The 21,144-nt window shown below is 39.9% G+C and overlaps 1 protein-coding gene across 4 annotated transcripts in view; it reads right to left on the reverse strand.

The window, feature by feature from the left end:
* The window catches only part of LOC135168983 (uncharacterized), a 58,045-nt gene that overhangs the window by 4,427 nt on the left and 32,474 nt on the right, over positions 1-21,144 (reverse strand). Inside the window, exons 2-12 of one of the 4 annotated variants that reach the window (XM_064133662.1) lie at positions 16,344-16,565; positions 15,590-15,712; positions 11,527-11,799; positions 10,502-10,897; positions 9,944-10,183; positions 8,850-9,014; positions 5,810-6,067; positions 5,267-5,380; positions 4,943-5,176; positions 4,557-4,711; positions 21-4,000 (exon numbers count right to left, since the gene is read on the reverse strand). In XM_064133662.1, coding sequence (XP_063989732.1) covers positions 21-4,000; positions 4,557-4,711; positions 4,943-5,176; positions 5,267-5,380; positions 5,810-6,067; positions 8,850-9,014; positions 9,944-10,183; positions 10,502-10,897; positions 11,527-11,799; positions 15,590-15,712; positions 16,344-16,545 — 6,140 coding nt within the window. In that variant the 5' untranslated portion in view covers positions 16,546-16,565. Of the gene's footprint in view, positions 1-20; positions 4,001-4,556; positions 4,712-4,942; positions 5,180-5,266; positions 5,381-5,809; positions 6,068-8,849; positions 9,015-9,943; positions 10,184-10,501; positions 10,898-11,451; positions 11,800-15,589; positions 15,713-16,343; positions 16,566-21,144 lie in introns of all 4 variants that reach the window. The other 3 variants (XM_064133654.1, XM_064133645.1, XM_064133640.1) reach the window with 3 other exon arrangements.

The raw sequence follows: 21,144 nt of genomic DNA on the forward strand, positions 1-21,144 counted from the left end.
ACCGCTAAAATGAATATTACCTTAAGTGACTGCCGTCGCTATAGCTACCATGGTGACTATGTCGATGTTTATGCTTCCGATGTTTCCTATGTTTATGCTTCCTGTGCTCCTCGCAACACTTGTGCCTTCTGTGCTTCCTCTTCCCCTCTTGAATCTCTTGAAGTCGCTTGAGTTTATCTCTCCTTCGCTTCTTTAATCTCTTGCGCTCGCGATATTCATCGAGTGTCCTAGGGTCAATTTCCTTAGTATCATCGGATTTCGCGTTAGCGCCTGATTTAGATGGTGTTCCAGACGGTGCTTTAACGATCTGAACGTCACGTTTTTCATCAGTTGAGGTTGATATTTGACGCCTCCGTTTTCCCAAAGATAACAGTGGATTTGGATCATACTCAACGACAGGATAGTCTGGCTGTAACAATCTAATGTCATCCAATGCTATTCTCCCACTGTCACCATCGTCAAATTCAACGCTCACAAATTTATCATCAAGATCAGAATCAGGTTCCGAGGGCTCTACTGAAGTACCAGGATATAAACATCGGTATTGCTGACTCCAGTACGCACACAAACGCGTACCCGGTGACAATTCTTTCGTCGAAGTTGGACAAATTTCAACAATAGCATCTTGAAGTATCTCTTCGCGTGAGTGTATATGCGGTCTGTTACCCCTCTCACCATCCAAAGTTATCGCGTAAACGTCTGGTGCCTGAACAGCACTTAATCTTCCAGCATAAAAGAGCCCACCCATTGCTGTTAACACTCTCAATTGATCGATTGCAAGGTGCGCAGATGTGAGTTTACATCTGTTCACAATGCTCTCAATTCTCTCAGCTTTTTCAGCTTTAGCAGCTCTAGCGCATTCTTTGCATTCCTTACAATCGGAGGATTTTCTACGTTTTGATTCCTTCTTATCGTGATCCCCTGATTTTCTTCTTGAAGGGGATGAACACGAGGATTTTCGCTTTTTCTTTTTACAACGCTCGTAATTCTCCAAGCCCTCGTCTTCGCTTGGTTGTGATATAACTTGAGAGGCTTCAGGTACCTCAGCCTGTGGGGAGGATAACTCACTAGGTGAAGGGCCTTCAGTAAATTCTGAGGTGGTTTTTTCAATAGTGTAATTCCATTCAGTCGGTTCTGCCCCATCGCTACTCCACTCTTTAATTTTAGCTTCAGCTTTTAATTTTGGCTTCAACTTCACTACCTTTTCCAGCCTTGCCTCCTGACTCAATTTAGCCTTCTCCGCTATTATCGAACTTATCACATTTTTATTGTGAAGGGGAGTTTGCTTGACTGGTTTAACTTTGGACTTGGTTATTTTATGAGACTTTGTGATACCTTTAGACACTGATAAACCGGATTTAAAGGGCACTGGAGTGTAACCAGACTTTCCATTCAATTTATTCTGCAAATGACGGCTCTTAGAATTCAACATGTAACCAACTACTGGATTTTTACTCTTTGATTTTTTAGAAACTATTGTCTCTGTTAAATGTCTAACACTGCCTGATGTGCACATTAGTTTTCGTGGCCGTCCAACTTTACGTTTTTTCGAGGCAGAATTTGAGCTCGATGCTGTGGGCGCTGGTGAAGAGGTCTCGTAACCTGCGGACCCTAGATTTTTCTCCTCGTCCTCGGAGAGAATTTTATTATCTAAAACTGTTATGGGAGATGCCGCGGGGGGAACTGAAATTGGAATACTCGGGATACTATCCAGGAGTTTAATGTGGCTTCTCTGCTCGACCAATTTCACTAGATTCAGATTGCACCTGGGTATTCCCAAGACGTTTGGACTGAGCGAGGGACTGGTATCCAATGATCCTCCGGATTTCATTTCTTTAGTCATATTTTTTACGCTACATACCTCATAATCAGCACTTTTTGTCCTCAACTTTGGGGGAATTCTCCTGTCATCTTTTCTAGGAGATAATTTGACATTCGTTGGCGCTGTATCACTTGAATTGGACATTTTTTCATTGCTAATGTTTCCAGATACCATTGGCTTTCCAGTCATATCATTATTTTCTGGTATTGCTAGACGAAGTTTACTCAATTCAAGACTTTTTACATTCTCGGTATCCGAATCCGTCAAATCATTGTCAGCATCCCCATCCTCACAGTTCTTCTCAGAATTACTCAGATGATTACCGCTTGAAAATTCACTCCTTCTTTTCTTGTTAAATGCATAAAGAATATCCTCGCACGAGTGTTTTCTCTTCGGCAGTTTCTTCCTGTCCGTGTCAAAACTAGCTGCTTTCCCTAGACTCATTAATAATCTACCAGCTCTCGAGATCTCTTCAGAATTCTCCAAATTTGATGCACGTTTAACTGTACGCTGGTCATCACCAACTTCTTCCATAAAACGTTGTTCAGCTAATGCACATAAAAGTCCCAGCGGACTGTCCACACTATTATTATTGCTCTCAGTTTGTGATCCTTGAGGTGTTTCTTTAGTCGGTGATTTTTCGCACTCACTCTCACTAGCTGCTCCTGGCTTTAAATGTTCAAGTTGCAAGATACTGTTGGAGAGTAATTCAAGGCCGCTGATATCCAAATTAGGTTTTGACTTGCCGGATTTAGGGGACTTTTTCAAAGGATCTTGACCTGCAGTAGAAGACTTTGAACTGCTTGCATCATTCGATTCTTCAGTGATAATGATTGGTGTCGTTGTTGGTGATAACTTCTCACTTTTCAAAACTCTAACGTCAGTCTCCTTGAAGTTATTATTGCTACTTGTACAGTCGTTATTATTGTCACTGACGGATTTAACATTCAAGACAACCGAGTCTTTACTGCAATTCATATCTTTATTATCACCATTAATGTTCTCTAGAGTGGAGGCAATTTCACAGGATCGCAGGATGTGTTTCTTCAAGCCATTCTCCAATCGCCTAGAGGCATGTGGGGTAATAGCATTCTGATCTGCATGAGAAACATTCTGAGGAAGTTGATCTTGAAGTGCAGCAGCAGCAGCATTTTTCTTGAGCTTCTCTACGACGTTCTCAATCCCAGGATGGTACTTCTCAGTGCACGATTTTTTATTCCATTTTTCGGGAAGAGTGGATGGATTTGGAGAAGCTTCGTCAGGCTCTTTCTTGATTCCCTTCCCAGGATTATTCTCAATGATCGCATCCTCTTCGCAATCTATCGAAGGCATATCGAAAGATTTTACCGTTATCTGAGGATGTGATGGGGTTCTATCACAGTTGGAGCTTGAATCTACTGTTGGCGATGGTGATACTTCCTCGGATGTGGTTAAAATAGGCTGTATAACATCAACATTGCCACTAGTTTGGGCATTCTCCAGAGACGATGATACATCCTGATGACTCTCTTCCTCCACCTGAGTATTCAGTTGACTTTGCCTCGTCTTTTTCTCAAGTAACCTCTCTTTGTTGAGAAGTTCTTCAGAGAACAGAGGCTTCTTATGCTGCTCTAGAGGATTTCTCCTCCTTCCAAAGAATTCCAGATTCTCGTGAAAGCTATCACAATTCTCCTCTGTTATCTCAATCATTCTCGAGCCAATCCTCGATTGTCTCTCTTCATTATCATTATCAGTTGTCAATGACTCAGCTTCGTCAGTATCTACGTCAACATGACTCGATCTACTGACAACTCTTTCTATCGTTTGATCTACTGAACTTACAACTTCAGTCTTGAGTGTGTCCTTAACAACAGCACTCACTTTAACAGTTATTTCAGACTTGTCGGATTTAGTTATTAAACTATAGGCCTGGGGTTTCTCAATAGTCGAGGAGACCACGTTGAAGGTTCCCAATACTACTTGCTGTTGATTACAGGTGGTTGATAATTCCTGTTTGACAACACCGTCCACTACAGGTATGTGCTCTTCGTCCGTTTCCGGGGCATCTGTCTGATTGGAAGCATCCTGAACACCTATCAATGTACTCTCAGTGGTTTCGATTGAATGGGAAGGCGTCACTTCTGGCGGTGGTGTCAGACAGGAGACGGGTGATGTTGCTTTGGAGATGAACGAGTTCTTCTGATTGATGGCAACAAAAAAGGCTCAAGTAAATAGACAGGACTATCATTATTGATTACATGACTAATTAACGCAAAAATAATAAACGTTCATATGTTCAATAAATATATTGAGAGGAACTTCTGTCGTTGGTGTATGAACAACACCAGAAGTACTGGTGTACAGAAGTACTTATAATGTACTGGATATTCATCTTTTGGCAATAAGGTTTTCTGGAATACGTCATCAAGTTCTATGGATTCATAGCGATCTAATTAGACTTTTACGATCAGGAAATTTGGTGCCAGTAATATTCTGCCGTTTAGTCGCCAAATTTTACTATAAAATATCCCTGAAAATCAATCCCATTGCACTAGCAGCTAAACTCTTTTGTCTGTGAAAATTGCAAAACAACTGTTCAAGAAATTTCAATTAACAACATTAATTCATTATCATGATCCGAATGGTGTAGTTCGACGAATCTCAGTAAGGTTGAACATAGCAGAGGATATTTTTTTGCGTTGAATGATCACGGAATGCGAAAATTAGCTGGATTAATTTGAATGACCGAACTGACCTGTGTTCGACACTGTGTCGATTCTGATTGACTTATTTGGACGAGCGCCGGCGCGTGAGGATAGTAATGCAGCGTCGTTAGCAGAGGTGTATCGGGGACGAGTGGCCCGGTCATTGTCGTCATCGTTTGGAGAGCTTTGCTTGGCTCTGCTGAAGCTAATTTGCACAAGTCAATTGAATTTTGTTAGTCAATAATGTGTGAACATATTTTACAATCGATTCGAAAAAAATTTATTATCTGTTGATTCATTAGTTTACCTTGAATGCTTGCGGTAACGATTCATCTCAGAAATATAATTGATTACGTGGATCGATTGAGTAATATAAAGGGGTCTAGAAGTGGTGGATAGGGGTAAAATAGTTGGGAGTTGTATATGTATGGTTTACCGATTATTGTTGTGGTCGGAGTTGTACCACAGTCAGCCTCAATTTTAACGATGGGTACATTGTTTTGCGCCTTGCGTTTGCTCTCAGTCAGTACTAGTCTTGCACCATTCATGTCGCTCAACAGCTGAAGGGATGGAGGCGGTGGCGGTGGTAACAATAAAGGCGAAGGTGCACTAACATTTGGACCACTATGATGAGGATAGTTCGGCCATACCACTGCCTGCTGGAGTTGTTCTGCTAAATTAAGGGAATAATTTAATTACCCAAAGGAAAGAGAGAATGAGAAGTGCATCAGACGATATATTAAAGTTGTTGAAAGTTTACCAGCTGCGTGAATCAACAATAAATGACCCGTTGATGGATCTCTGACGAGCTGTAGACCTCCTTGAAGACCAACGCCAAGTTGTGGAAACCCGACTGGCTCCAAAGCTGGCATTGCTAAATATAAAATAGACTAATATAATTTAATCGCCATAGATTTGTACACGATCCTTTCATCTTACGAGTAAAGGTTCTCCTCAATAATAGACTCAATACTCAAATAGACATTGAGTTTGATACGCTGGATTTAATCGAAATGTCACTCGGTCAATGATATAAGTATGAGACTAAAATGGGAGTGAAAATGAGAGATGAGAAGCCAGTATCGACTCGCCACATTAAAAACTAAAATCGAATGATGGATCAATATTGCATTGATTTATCATTGTAAGTGCTAGTTCAGAAGACCCCCAAAAGCTTGTACCACCCCCTTCCCCCGATGGATTCAATCATGTTAGTAATATCAACGAGTAAAAAAATCACGAGATTAAATTGACAACTTAGTCTGATTGAAAATAATCATTAAATTATTTGACGTTATCTCACCTGCTGTTGGATATTGCCATAGTGTTGGTGGCCATGTGGCTGGAGCAGTGGTTGTTCCAGCAGTGGTGGCTGAATGTGTACTAGGACCTATGCTAGCCAAGCCACCTAAACCATTTGCATTGAGAGTAGAGCCCAAAGGGGCATTCACAGAGGGTGCAATAGCACCTGGGGGAATGGCGAGATGGGCCGGCCTATCATCCCCACCACTGCCACAATGTAGAAGTGTAGCCCCGCCCACGGTCATGGCTGTGGCCGATCCTGGAAAAGACCAAACCCCCTTTTCTCATCAACTTGTCACTCTTTTTAGTCTCATTCTCCTCTCCCTCTGTCTCCCTCCCACCCCCCCAAATCTCTTCCTCCTCCCTCCGCTTGTCCACCCCCCCCCTCGCGTCCCACTCCATCCCCTGATTTCTCGCTCCTACTTTTTCACATAGCCTCTCTCGCTCCTCTCTCCACCTCGAAACACCCACACGTCGGACCACCACAGATACCTATATATCCTTGTACATCCTATATTCCCCCATACCAACATTTTCTGTATAACCCTGGAACTGTTGTGCCCCTCTGCGATTCATTCCACCTCTCTTCTTCTCTCTTCACTTGTGATTTACTCTGTGTGCGCACCATGCCGCGCCAATGTACCTCTTTCACCACCAGGACAAACATGGCTGTATAGTTACCCACCAAATACCGCTACATATAACCCATGTACTAAACCATTCTCTAAACATTCGCAAGAATTTTTTGGCGAAATGAGAGAGAAAGATTTCAAGGTTGTTGACACTGTAACTAGGAACAGTTTCTACCCGGTGATTAGTACGTAATGAATGAAAATTTTCAAGGCCCGGTTCTGCAAATACAATCGGTGATGGTGTTCAATATTAAAATGGTTTGGATATTTGCGGTACATTTAATTTTCATTTTTTTTGTACTTTTTATTGAAAAGTGCAGGAAAATTGCGAGTATAGTATGGATTTCAGATAAATTGTTCTCTGAAAATCGAGGGAAATGGGAGAAATTCCATCAAAGAGTGTATTCAATTTTCAAATTATGGAAAATTCAGTGTAATTTGAAACTGAATATTCATGGTTTCATCACACATTCGATGAAATCGTAAAATTTTGTTTCAATACTGTTTGAAAAATGAAAATTTCGACGAGTTAAATTGGAAATATCACGAATTCATTTTCTCCTTAAATCGCAGGCAATGTCACTAACTTGAAAATGACTAGTCAGCTGTCCACAAAATGGATACTTCTTGCTAACAGTGTTGACGCATATCGATATTGTAATAACCGACAAGCCTGAATACCTGTAGTTACATATGTGGACACACTTGTCTGTTGTTAAAGGGTCGTTATATTGTTTCTAAATTTTTACCATCTCCAGCAATTTCCCTTGTCGTATGAGCTGGAGAAAGTAATCTTCACTGAAAACTCAAGAAAACTGACTAATTGTTTAATAACAAATCTAATTGAAACTGAAGCAAGTCATTCATTGTGGAAAAGTTCAAAATTTTTTGTTTGAAATTTCAAAAATAATTGTCTAACGGGGGATGAGGATTTCGTCGACAACTTGACCTACGTGTTAGTCTATTGTAACAACTCCGTACTTATTGTCTCGTGTAATTTTTAGACTCCTGTAGCTGTAACAGGTTTAGCTAGCTTTAGAGATGTTTAACATAATCAGAGTTGTAGAAGGATACTGTAGAGTGCTTCAAGGACCATTTGTTGGTAGTTAATGTAGAGGCTATTCGAAAAAATTATTGACCATGAGAGAACACCATTATTTGCAATTAACTGAATGCTTCATCTACCACAACGCATGACTTGTCAACTCTCAGCGAATGATGGATTGGTCTGAATTTTTTTTACAACAGAATTATTTCTTTCACTTCAGAAAAACAGAAAAATATGTCTAGTTTCTAGAACGAAATTACTGATTCTGAAAAAGTTGCGACTCTACGGGGCAATTGATAATCCGGAACGGATTACTTAATTGCAGGAGGAAGATTGCTCGGATGAGTGCGAAAAGTTCTTAAATCGGGAACTTTGACGTTATCGAATGGAAACTAATCATTCTCGAAGTAAAAGTATTCATATGAACTTAATTTCAAGATGATTGATCACTCACTCAACATTGATTTGGTTCAGGTGATAGGTCATAGACTTTCAACTTTAATTGTGCGAACAAATTCCTTGTACTTGTCACCCCAGAATCAATTAATATTTCGAACCACATCGGAATAACTAGCACCTGGAGTGTATGAAAATATTGAAACATACATCGGAATGATAATGAAGAAATCCTGATCTCCATGCGCTGATAGAACGGATTAGTTATGATAAGCGAATGGATTTTGGTTCTAAATCAGAGTCTATTGGGTTCCACCAAACGTTCACTCGGTACTAGTCAACCAATGTATATTTGATAAACTTTATTGGACTTGACTTTCGCCATTCAAGTGAGTCATTCATAAACTATTAATGAATATTCATTTGGTCGCAGTCACCCTGCCCTTCGTCAATAGTTAACGGAATTCACTTGGAATTTCATGATTTTTAATCCTCAAGACGCATTCAATGTCACTGCACCGAAAATCGATAGACAACTGTCAATGAAATTTCATTTTTTTCAACACAGGTTCCCCAATTTTCCAATAAAACGTATTTTTGTCTTTACTGTTATGAATAAAATATCAACAGACGGCAATTCTTCCAGTGGCAAGTCGACCACTTTTCACATTTACTTTAATTCAGTCCTTAGATTTGAATTCAATTATTCAAACCTCTCCTACCACCTACACAGAACATACCATACCATCCAACGATGGCACTAATGAAAGCACCGAGCGTATCGGATAACGCTTATCCGCAACGCTATCCCTCCAGTCCAGATATATGAGCGTACGGGTACGCTGATTTTGCTCGACACTTTAATTCCCGTTTTATATTTCCCCGGCCAAAAATTCAACTTTAATTCTAACCATTGAATAAAAATAAACCCGATTGAAACAAAACCGTTAGTGTAGAAAACTCACCGAGACTCTCCGGAAAGTGATGATAGGATGCGTGATGAGACGTGTGATGACTCAGTGAGACATTTCTCATCGACGTTGATGATGTCTCCTGGTGTTGCAATCTTTGTCTCGCAACAGCGATACCAACTGGTATACCACTTGCTGCTGCTGTTGATACAACAATTCCTGGAAATAAAGAGGGGGAAAAAAAAATCAAGAACAGAATGAGGAAAAACGATTAGACGTATGGTGGGGTGAAAAATGAAGGGGAGGAAGGAGAGAAAAAATAGCATGAAACGTAGATTAAAATTGTTATAAACCTGATGTAATGGCATGTAGGCGTGCAGAATACCTATCGTAATTTGCTGGAATCATTTGCGGTTGCAGCTTTTCGTATACAAATGCATGCATAGAGACTCGAGACTCGTTTCCGAGCCACGCCTTGTATTTGCGTCGCCATGCGTGTCACGCACCTCCTACTTAACCCCCCCATCCCCTCCCCCTTCCCCTCATCTGTTCCCTCTTGCATGTGTTGTTTTTTTGTTCGTTTATCTGTCCCCCCAGTTGTTGTACATCTTTTCAACAGATAGAGGGATAATCAGATAACCGACATTTTTGACAGAAAATATTCGATGTCTTGTGGCCCGGGTGCTACGAGCAAAATTGTCATGTACTTGGTTCGCTTAATGTCCTAGACATTTTTTTTTTTCGTCAAGCACACTCCAACCACCCCTCGAGGCACAGGAGCTCAGTCTTACGCTCCTCCTATCCCTCTGCACCTTGTCATGTGTACGAGGGTTCATGACTGCTAAAAGAAATCCCATTGGTCCAACCACGAGGGGAGTGGATTTCTTCTTTTTTGCCGTTGAAGGGATCAAAAAATTACCCAGTGAAATCAATACGCGAGAGGTTGATGGGTATGGGGCAAGACGTAGTGTATGAATGATGCCCAATGACTTTTACATTCACGAGGGGAAATGGGGAGAAAAAATGACTACGTTGGAGGTATCAAATGCACGATAAAAAAATCATATTTCAACGGTACTGATTTGGTGGTATGCGAAAGGCATCAAGTAGGGGAGGATAGTTTGAGAAGAATTAAATTTGATCCTTACCATTTTCGGATTTTGTGGGAAGTGGCTCAATCTTGACAGCTGTAGTAGTTGCATGAAGTGATGTAGATACTTCAGCAACTTGACATGGTACCGTTGTGAGAGGTTCACGTTTAACGAGATTTGTGGCAATCGTCTGACTTGTATTATGATAAGAAGATGGTGAATCCTGGCCATTCCAGGATGATACCACTGGAAGAGTGCGACTACAGCCAGCCTCTGAGTGGATAATTTTTGTTTTTCCTGTTTATTGATAGTGAGACAGAATAAAAAATAAGGAATTGAGATATGAGGGGTACGAATCAACGAAAAGTAAGTGTAAAACTGGGTATACGATAAAGCCAACTGGCTAGACCGCTTAAATATAGAATGGAGGAAGAGAAGTTTTAGTATTACGTAAGCTTCGGGGGAGCACTGTAGAAGCCTGTCACCTCTAGCTCACTAAACATGACCATGCACGTAGCCAGAAAACACTCAAATTATTTCACCGAGGTTTACGTCTCAAGGTCACATAATTTAACAACTTAAGAGACAAATGTAGCAGTTTAATGATGATCTTACCAGTGGCATTGGAGCTTTTGCAGACACAAGATTGTCTTGATGTTTTGTTTTCAACTTTGATTGTCTGTGCCTGAGCTGTTACAATAGACTCCCTCTTTTTAGTTGTACTCTGTACAAATGTATTAGCCGTTTGTGCACCTTGAACAAGAACGGTACTAACTGTACAGGCAGTTGCACCTGTTGGTAGAGATGCACCGTTTAGTAACGACGATTGGCAATTACTAACTGGACTGACACCAGCTCCTGATGATTGATAATCGTGGAGAAGAACACCAGTACTTGGAGATATGACACTTGCTTGGGTGTTTGGTGAGGAAAAACTGTTTATTGTTAGGGTTGGAGTACCAGCAGTCACCAGGGAGAGCTGGGGGGAAAAGGTTCCTTGATGAAGGCCACCTAAACAAGACAATTGGAGAAATTATTATCGTTAAGACTTGGTGCGGGAAAGTTCAATGTATTTAGTCACGAATCAACAGCACAGTCACATGCAGTTATCTATAATTTCACTCTGAGTTGTCCTAAATCGGCAACTCATGTTCAACTATGGAAGCTAGAATGTAATCTTCATGAAGTTGATGATTGAGTTTCTAACAAGTTGTGTCGGTATTCGTACGAGATCCATGTCATTTAGACAAGAAAGCTTTCTCAGATTGAGAATTATCTGAAAGAGAAGAATTCTGATTGTTGAAAGACTTCTCCACTCGCAATGCTAACAAGTTTTTGAATTGAAGAATTGTCTCATGGTATCTCCTCTTCAACCAACAATCAGCTTTTCTCCGTCCAGAACAATCCAATAATAAAAGCCATTCAGGTCTGCCATCCGCATTAAAAAAAATTAAAACCGTCATGAAATTTCGTGCATTATCGTAAAAGATGTTCGTAAACCAGAACAATAAAATTTTGATACTGAAACGCCGAATCCAGCGTTTTGTTTCATTTTGATCACTAACCGAGAGTAAGTGTTCGTTCATCCATATATTTGGACGTGAACGATGTCGCCGACGTAGTTCTCATCGTTGACTCACCCTGATGTAAATGGTGTAGACCAGCAAGATTGAGTGTATGCTGCGTTGTATGCTGTGCATGATGTAAACTTGCACCAACATTGACACCAAGACCCTGAAGACTCAGTGGTTGTTGTGCATGATGTGGTGTTAGATTTGCTAGATTCTTAGCCAACAACTCGAGCTGCGTCACTGGTACAGGGCTGTAGGGTGAGCCAGGGGGTGGCGTGGGAGCCCCCCAGGTGTAACCACCGACCCCAACCCCAACTGCTGCCGAGAATACACTCTCTGAAACTGGAAATAATTCATTTCACATCTGGATTTCTAATTTCCCCCGGCGTTGAGAAAATGTGATCGGAAATATACACGGCTATTGACCTCGAACAATCAGTAATAATGTCAATAAATATTCACGCTAAAATTGATGAATTTCCGAATGTGCCTAATCACTGAAGTCTATCAATTTTTGAAAATTAGTTTAATGCTCCTTCAACTTAATGATTTAAAACTAAAGTCAATTTGGTATCGAATTGATTTATGTCGGAAACATATTGTAGTGATTTATCTTTTTGTCATTTGATCGATAAATATGGAATCCAATCGTTAAAAAATGAGGTTGGAAAACAAACTTTTATAACCACTTCAGTTAAATTCCATCGACAATTTGATTAAAAAAAATATTCTGAAAATATTCAATCCAATTCCAGGAAATCTACTTTAAATGCATACATTATCAACTTGATTCAATCGTTTTCAAATCACATAGAGGCACCAGAGTGAATCGAGAATTTTTTTAGTGGCAGCAGTTAAACCCATAAGTTCGTTTTACCACATCATTACCAAACTGGTTATCAACCCTTTGACGAGAACACTCACTAGCACAAACAACAGCATAGTATGGTCGCTGGTATCCCCACTCCCACTGACCTCGACAAAGATTGGTGGGATTTTCTCGTCAAAGGGTTAAAATTGTAAATCGACAATCAGTTATCAATTTTCAACAATTATCTACTGAAATTCACAGAGTGGTTTCAAATCACTCTGCCAACTTCTCATCGAAATTAATCACTTAGTAAGAGTGGAGTGGTCAAACGAGTTGAGGCGATTCCACCTGCTTACTATCGCTTATTGCAGGATATCTCACGATCTCAAGATGACAAACTTTTCTTAAGGATCTTTTTTATAGTGAAAAATGAGACTACAAATACGTCTAAGGAAGGTTTCGTTATCTTTTTCAGAACCTGAGATATATCTTGAACACTTCGTCACTGGCGAACTTGCGGTTAGAAACGCGAATTCGGTGTTATCAAATTTCTAACATCATGAACATTTGAGAAATATGGCAACTGATCTTCGAAGATGTGATCAATGACTCGACCATTAAAAATATCTTCACATTTCAGTCACAATGCCATTTAATTTTGCAGAATAAAATTGTTTAACCGTTTGGTGATCATGTTTTGGCCGTTACCATGTTTTGAAAGTTACCGCACCTCTCATCAAAATTTATCGACAGATTGATCAAAATTATTCACCCGTTCGAGAAGAATTACCCAACTGATGGACGATTTTTCTGTACTTTTATTAAGTAGTCAACAAATTTTACTGAACGGTCCCGTAATTTTCTCCGAATGCCTAAAGCACAACCCATTTACCAAACGTTCAAGCCATTTCCACCAAATTTTCCCCTCCGTTCAGCTGACAGTATTGAATATTTCTCGAATATGAATCGAAAGAGAAAAGACTCCCGAGAATCCCCAGTTTCTCCCGTCCTCCCCAATTTAATCCGGAAACGTCGAAAAAACATATTCCCCATGAATATTAAAAGGGGCTACAACCCGACTAACACTGCGAATTGAAATTTATCGATGTTAGTTTCACTCGCTCCTTAACGATAAATATGCAATAAACGAGTGGTCAGATACGAAATAAATGGAAAATCTATGCAAATTCATTCTGTATCGGGTGTTGTTGAGACAGGCGTTAAAGAGTGGGGCAAAAAAAAATCCCACAAATTCAAGAATCAAAAGCTGAAAATCCAGCTTTGCGCGATATACCCCCGCGCAATACTCCCCCTTTCATTTTTTTTTCTTTATTTCCTCCCTCCCCCACCCCCACCACTTTTCATTCCATTTGAATTTCACTGTCGCACTCACCTGTCCGTTCTGGCCGATGTAAAATAATGCAGCGTGAAATAAATTTCACATACATTAATGGATTTCATTACGTGGAAAGATGGTGGGATGGATGAGAGAGTGATGGCTTAAATTTTCGAGTAGTTTAAATCGGCGCAGGGGATAATTGAAATTGCCGATGAGTCTAGATTCGATTTTAGACAAGGTGTAGCAGGAGGCGGAGAGCCATTAAATACCTATCGCCCCAGGTCTTCACTCATTTTGTATTTTTTTTATTGTAATTTGTTTTTTTTATATGCAAAAAAATTCGCACTAGCATCTTACCCCAACGTTAATATTGAAACCAGGAGGGACAATTACCCCATTGAAAATGGCACTTTTACTTTTTTCTTATTTCGGTCAGGCTTATTCCCACCAAAATCAAATGGATAGATTCTTCAAGCTGTACGAAGTAGTGGCGAGACGCGCGTTTTGGATTACCACCTTTGGACAATGAGGTTGTTAAAGGCCCTCTCTGTGTCGGGGAGACCCAGATACGTTCTATTTTCGTGGGGCTATGGTGCGCTGTTGCCGGCCCCCGGAGTCCTGTTCCATAGAGGAAGGGGGGAAAGAGAGGGGGAGTAAAGGGGGGATAGGGGGGGGGGCTCATTCAGAACTTTAATTGCATAATTGCGGCATTGTGAGCGTGCCGCCGTGCGAGCCCACCCCCTCCCTCCGCCCCCTCTCTTTCTCCAGCTCCTGGCCACTTTTTCCGCGCTTTCTTAAAAGGTAAAAGGGATCGGCGGCGTTAAGAATGAATTTAAAACCTCCGATTGCGAGGATTAACCGGTGAATGCTAGCCTCTGAGGTATGAAATATTTTTTCAGAGGTACAAAATGTGTTCGTGGATTTTTGGATGAATTGGGAGATTACGTAAATGGATTTCAGTGATTTCGATGCGATTACGAAAGATTTCTTGGGGTGAGTTTGGGAGGGAAATGAAGGGTTCTTTTTTTTTCAGAGAAGGGTTTGTTTTGAGGAATTGTGAGGATGAGGGATGGAGATCCAGTGAGATAAAAAGTTGGCTAAAAATAACCGAATAAACTGAACAATCGTAGTGTAAATGACATTCTCAGCTGTTTTTCATTTTAGTGTCAAGAAATTTCGACTGAATTTTACACAGCGATTTTTTTAAATTTGCTTCGTGTTGCAATGCCAATGAGTATTGAGACCATCTTGGCATTGAAAATTCCGAATGTGAAGTTGATTTCCAGAGAAATTGTTAAATTCAGACTGTACTCCGTGACAAATGGGACAAGTGACGAATGAAAAATGTTTTTTTCATGCCTTAGGCATAAAATAGAATTTTACGCACACTCGATATGATTCTACTACCCCCAGATTACGGCTGAATATTGCGTACCAAGAAAGGAAAACAGGACACTCTAACCCTCGTGTGGATTACCGCCCGAGGCGAAGCCGAGGGTTCACTTAGTAAACACGCGGGTTAGGATGTCTTGTAGCTCTCCTTCGGCGCAGAGGATATTTTCCGTCATAATTACACAGTTAAATTGGATTTTCCTCTCAAAATTGAAAGGGTATGTCTTTTCGAAGCTATTCTACGTATATTAATAGAATAACTCTCCTCGAAAACGAGATTCGAGATGTTTTCCGGATAAAGATATTTATTAAATTCCACAATTGGCAATTTAACTTTTGTGAAATATTGTAATGTTTTTCTACAAAATTCGTCAACTTCTCAAGGATAAATCAAAAAATAAAATTTTTAGTACGTTAAACGTATAGCTTTTCGGTAGAGCCAATGTTTTCCGTAGACTTTAACTTTTATCCAACTTTTTTTCTCCGTATACGCGTGTTGGCTAGTGGGACTTGCCCAAATTATGTTAATTCGGAGAGCAGTTAGGACACCTTGGTGGTGATAGTCTGTAATTTAGATGACAGGGACTCACCCTTGTGCGTGGTGGCATGATAGGCACGGGCTGGGGTTGCTGCAGGTGTACCTGGCGTTGCAGCTACATAACTGCCAGCGCCACCGCCAGGGAATAGTGAGTACAGCTCATATCTATTGACACCTGTAATTATTTCAAGGATTTGTTAGTAGTTATCGATTTATGCTTTTTCAAAGAATTGAAATTCTCGAATGGGGGTACCAATGTGAGTAAAAACGACCAAATTAAAGATCATTGTATTTTGATTGGAGGATAGTTACACTTCACTTTGATTCACAGAGACATAAAAGTTTTAATTGTAAATTTAAAATGAATCAATTCTCATATAATTCCAGTTCTCTTCGATTGTTAATAATTTTCATATCCCAGATTTCCAAAAATTGCTAATGGCTCCCTAGGAATTAATGACACCGACTATCAAGTAATGATGTTAGGAAAAGTTGATGACAAAATCGATAAAATTTGGAATTTTCCGCCAACTAAATTTCCCAATAGAAATTAATAAGATGTTTTGAGCATCAAAAATGTGTTATTCCCATTCGAATTTCATAATTTCATAATAAATGTGACTTAAATCAATTTTGTTTGGCAAGAGTGCCCCACTACCAGTTGAGTTTACACAACATTTAATCCATTTAATCACCCACAAATCAATCCATTTATTCAAATATAAGCTACGACAATTTCCAAAGAAATTTTTCACGTGAATTAATATTTATTCCAGTCGGAGAAATGAATCCAATTGTGATCAAACCTTGATTGTGTGCTGGAGCTGGGGTGGCAGCTAGGGGTGGTGTCGCCTGTGACTGCTGGCTGGCCGTTAAATTAGGCTGTGCGGGCGCTAGGGGCCACAGTGTTGCTGTAGCACCAGGGACGGAGCTCTGTGCTCCACGTCCCCCAGTGTCACATACTGGACGACCGGCCGTTCCCCCTTGGGCCACGGGAGGGACCAACATTGGACCACCCCCTCCCGAGGCTGAAAAAAAAAACCGTAAAAAAATGGTCAATTCACGTGACTTTAGTTATTTATTCATTTGGATGAGACTCTGGGGTGGGGAAAAAAATGGAGGTGATGAGCGTGTGGGCACATGTAAGTAAATCGGGGCGGTCGAGATAAGGAGCATCGCGGCACTCACTCTGGGGATAGCAACAGGTCGGCAGGCGTAATGTCTCTTAGATACACACACTCTACGGTTATGCACTTCGCTGAAAACATTCTCGTAGTTGAGAGTTCTGGAGTCTACGACTTTTTGCACAAAAAATTCTATATTTTTTTTTATTCTTGGGAACGCATCAGTGATTTTCAGGAATTTATGCAGTGGGAAATTTTCAACTGTAATTTCCGGGGTACTGTATCGAATTTTTCACCGCACACTCAGAGAAAAAAATAATCCAACGACTGTATAATTGGAATCGAGTTCTCTCAAATTAATTGATTGAAAATCACTCCCTCTATTCAAGCAAACAAATCATGTTAAATGACACTATTCTGAATTTTCAAAATTTCGCGACAAATGTTTGCTCAATTGTCCCCCCTCATTCGTGGGTAATTTGTTTACTGAGAAGAAAAATTACTTCCGTGGCATTTTAATTAATAAAGTATACTTCTGGACGTCAATATTTTGAATTCTACAGCTGATTCCTCGATACTGCAACTAAACTCTTCATTATAATAGTTAATGAATGACATTCATGGTTAATAACCCTCGTCATTAGCAAGTAAATCCAGCTTTTTTTTTAGACGGAGCGAAATGATCAGTAAAACTAACGGAACTCAGAGTGAACCAATTACAGAATCGAATCGAAAAAATCGAAAGGCTGTGTCATGGCTTTTCATAAACGACTCAGACGAAATGATGAAATTTGAAAGGCGATATCATAGCGTTTCAAAGACGATTCACACAAAAATGATGAAATGCTCTAGAACTTTCATGATTTTGACTAAAAAATACATGACTGTTCCGTACAATTTTCTAATGTCATATTTTGATACTGAATTACTCAAAGGTAGAAACAAAATTTCTCTTCGTGTACCACTACAAAACAAGAGTAATGTTATCTCTCAATTCCAAAGAACTGCTAACGACGTCCCTGGAACTAACGTCGAAATTACCAATTCTCGGTAAAGTAAACAAATCATGTTAAAGAATCCATGAAACGAGTGTTTTACACTGCCTAAAGAGCTTCCCCACCGCCATTTCATTTACCTCACCGAAATAGGGATTTTAAAATAATTTGTGCGTAATAAATATCTTAAATTATTCAACAGACAGAAATTTTATGTGATCCAAAGAAAGCTCTCGGGTGCAGAGAAGATTTCTGGTTAAAAAAAAAAAAAGAAACAGTGAACATGCCAGGACGTAATCTCTGATGATGACGTCGTTATCCTCACAGTTTACCCAACGAGTTTTTACGTAACCACTTCACCCTCCTGAATTCGCATTCCTCTGTCGCATCGCTTCTTCTCCGCGCCATGGATCATATCAAAGAGACAGATTTTTCCGTGTATTTTAAGGTGAGTCTTTTTTTTTAAAGTTAAAAAAAAAAACCTCTCCCCTCATTTTTGCACGTTTATACGCAGTTGCCCACATCTAGAGCCCACTACACGTATGCGTTTGAAGTGAGAAGAAAGGGAGAGCAGGGTGAAAGGGTGGATGGGGGAGGCGGGGAGGATTGGCTGAGCGTCGAATTTTTTACGAGCACCTGTTTCAGCATTTTCCTCTGGGTGTGCGCCCGGGGCCACGTCGTCAGGTAGTCACGCTTCGTAGGATCCTTTACGTGTACTATATATCCTCCGGCGGCTTGAAAAACCTGTTCCTCGTTTCTTATATATCCTCTCCAAGTTTTTTTTTTTTTATTTCTTTGAGATTTTTTTTTTCACGCATGAGACGCTAGATAGACGCACCCCTACGGGGGTATGTAGAGATTTGGAAATTCATGAAGGTTGCATTTTGCCAATTTTTGGTATGGGGAAGGGGAGGCCCTACTGTGACGATATTTTTGACGATTCAAGAATAATTGACGATTAAAGAATAATAAGCCTCCTCTGGATGGAGTGATAAGCAGGTGATTTTTTTTTATAATTGGGAATGAAAAGGTTTTTGACGAAAAATTTCCTGTCTCAAATTGATTTTTGGCGTGTGCAGGAAATTAACTTAATTATATATTCTAACCAGTTTGGTAATTACTCAAGTAGGAGTTGTCAGATTTCCATTGGAAAAAGAGGAGAATACAAATTAATCCAAAGGATTTTTGATGGGGTATCGAAGATCGCTGGTATCCGTTAGTTTTCGATGAAGTATGAAGTCTTGTATTGGCGAGATCAATATTAATATGGAATTATCCACAACGATAAACTGTTATTCAAAGTAATTACAAACTGATACTGGAAATATTTCGTTGAAATTCACGAATGGCAATTGAATATGGAATATTTTTTCGCTATGGAAGTCATCGGGAAGCAGATATCTAGTATATCGATGTACCGGATGAATCGAGACATAGATATGTCGGGGGTATCGATTATTCAAGGTATTAAGTATGCCAGCACACTCGTACATTTTAACAGGAAATTTTTAATCTAATGAAATTCTTGAGAAGAAAATAATTACGCTCTACAAGGAGAAAGAGAAATGATGATCAAATTATCCTCCAATGAAGTAATCGCAAGTTGCTAAAGTAAAAATTCCCAGACAGCAATGAAAATTGAACTAGTGTCTCGATGCAGATGCGTTATTTCTCCGGGAATACAAAACTTTTTATCCATTTATCCTGAAATTTCTAATTCAAAATTCCTCTTTAACTTGTCTTTCTTCCTCACCACTTTTCTCCCACTTTCCCTGTCCCTCCCAGAGAATTATTATGTAGGAAGCACTTAAACTTCATTTGAATCAACTGAATAGGTTTATCCAAATAGCTCGTAATAAGCCCTATTCAAACATGAACATGATGTTCATTTCCGTTTTATTCACATCAAATGAAACTTTTTTCAAACATGAGCAAATGTATACCCCAAACGAAGACTTCATTTATTAGAAGTTAAATAACTACTCAAATATCAAATACATCATATTCATTAATCCACAAATAATCTTTTAATTTAAATCAAAGAATTATTCACTCCACATAATTCACCCATTTCCGAAAATAAATAAATGAATTTATTGCTCTCCTCTGAACAACATTGTCTCAAAAACCTAAACAAAGTCCCAAACCCTGTTGTACTCCACTAAAGTGCATGATTTCTACAGATGCCCCGAACTTTCCCCTTCATGCACTGAAAAAAAACATAATTCTGTCAATTATATTTGTTTTGGGCATCCAAATATCCAAAAATTCGTTTCAAAGTCTCATCAGAAGAATATTTAATTAGCAGAACTATATTTTTCTCTTCGTGGATAATTAATCTCAATATTCTTCACTCAAACCAAATTCTCCCCAATTCCTCACCCCCATTTTTATCCTCAATTTTCAAAGAGACATTAGTAAATTTCTTCCCTCTCCCCATACCAACCCCTATATGAAAGTCTCATCAGTAAGATACGATGTTTGATGTACACAGAGAAATAAACATAAAGGGATAATGTACATATGAGTGCATCCCCTCCCCCTCTCCAAAAAATGGGCAGAAGAGTGGGCGGGTGCGTTCAGGGTTGTTAAGGGAGGAAGTGGCAGAGAGAGAGAGAGAGAGAGGGAAATAGATAGAGCAAGAGAACAGAGAGATTGTAGAGCTGTGTAGCCCCGTGCGGGTCGATATACGAGTGAGTCCAGGCCACGCGTCATCACGACGAGGGGAGAATTACAAGGGGGGTGAAGGGGAGGAGTACAGAGATAGTTGGATTATATACGCAGGCTTTCCATGCATGTACAGAGCCACGAGTAGAGTAAGGTCGCCTGTCACGTCCATACCAGCGATTCCTCGTGAAATATACGTTTACCTCACCCCTGATGCCCCTTGAAACTGCCAAAGTGTCATGACGATCAAGTTTCCTCTCCTACCATTATATTCATCTACTTGTTTTTTTTTTTTCTCTTTCTTCTCTCCGATGTCTAATGGCACAGGACACACACGCACACACACACACACACACACACACACACATACACACATTCACGAGTTGGGTTACGCTTAATAGCTCTAAATACATTCTGACGTGCTGAAAATTGCCCGGTGGTCATCGAGTCCTACCGAGAAGTAACGTGTAAGTGAATGGGTGAGGAGGGGAGGGAGAAAAAAAAAATTCACGCTTCTGATGGTAAAATTGAGAGTATGCGCCTGATATTATTCAAGTAAAATGTTTGAACCCTTTGGGACGTATCCTGGTGAGATAATCAAACGTGTAAGCCATACGGCGCTCAGAGGCGTCGTGGGAGGGCCTCCTGCAATTCACATTTGAGTTTATCATTCATCTGACTCTTTCGGTTCCTGCAGAAAATTATTTTTTCCGGGAGCTTATGGGGGCCTTTATCTCAGCAAAGTTAACGGCTATTAATCTTATTGGTTGTTTTTTTTTCTTTCAAAGTAATTACATGGAGTAGTTGGAATTTTTTTTTTT

Source organism: Diachasmimorpha longicaudata, chromosome 1, assembly GCF_034640455.1.
Source record: "Diachasmimorpha longicaudata isolate KC_UGA_2023 chromosome 1, iyDiaLong2, whole genome shotgun sequence".
In the NCBI taxonomy this organism is placed as follows: domain Eukaryota; kingdom Metazoa; phylum Arthropoda; class Insecta; order Hymenoptera; family Braconidae; genus Diachasmimorpha; species Diachasmimorpha longicaudata.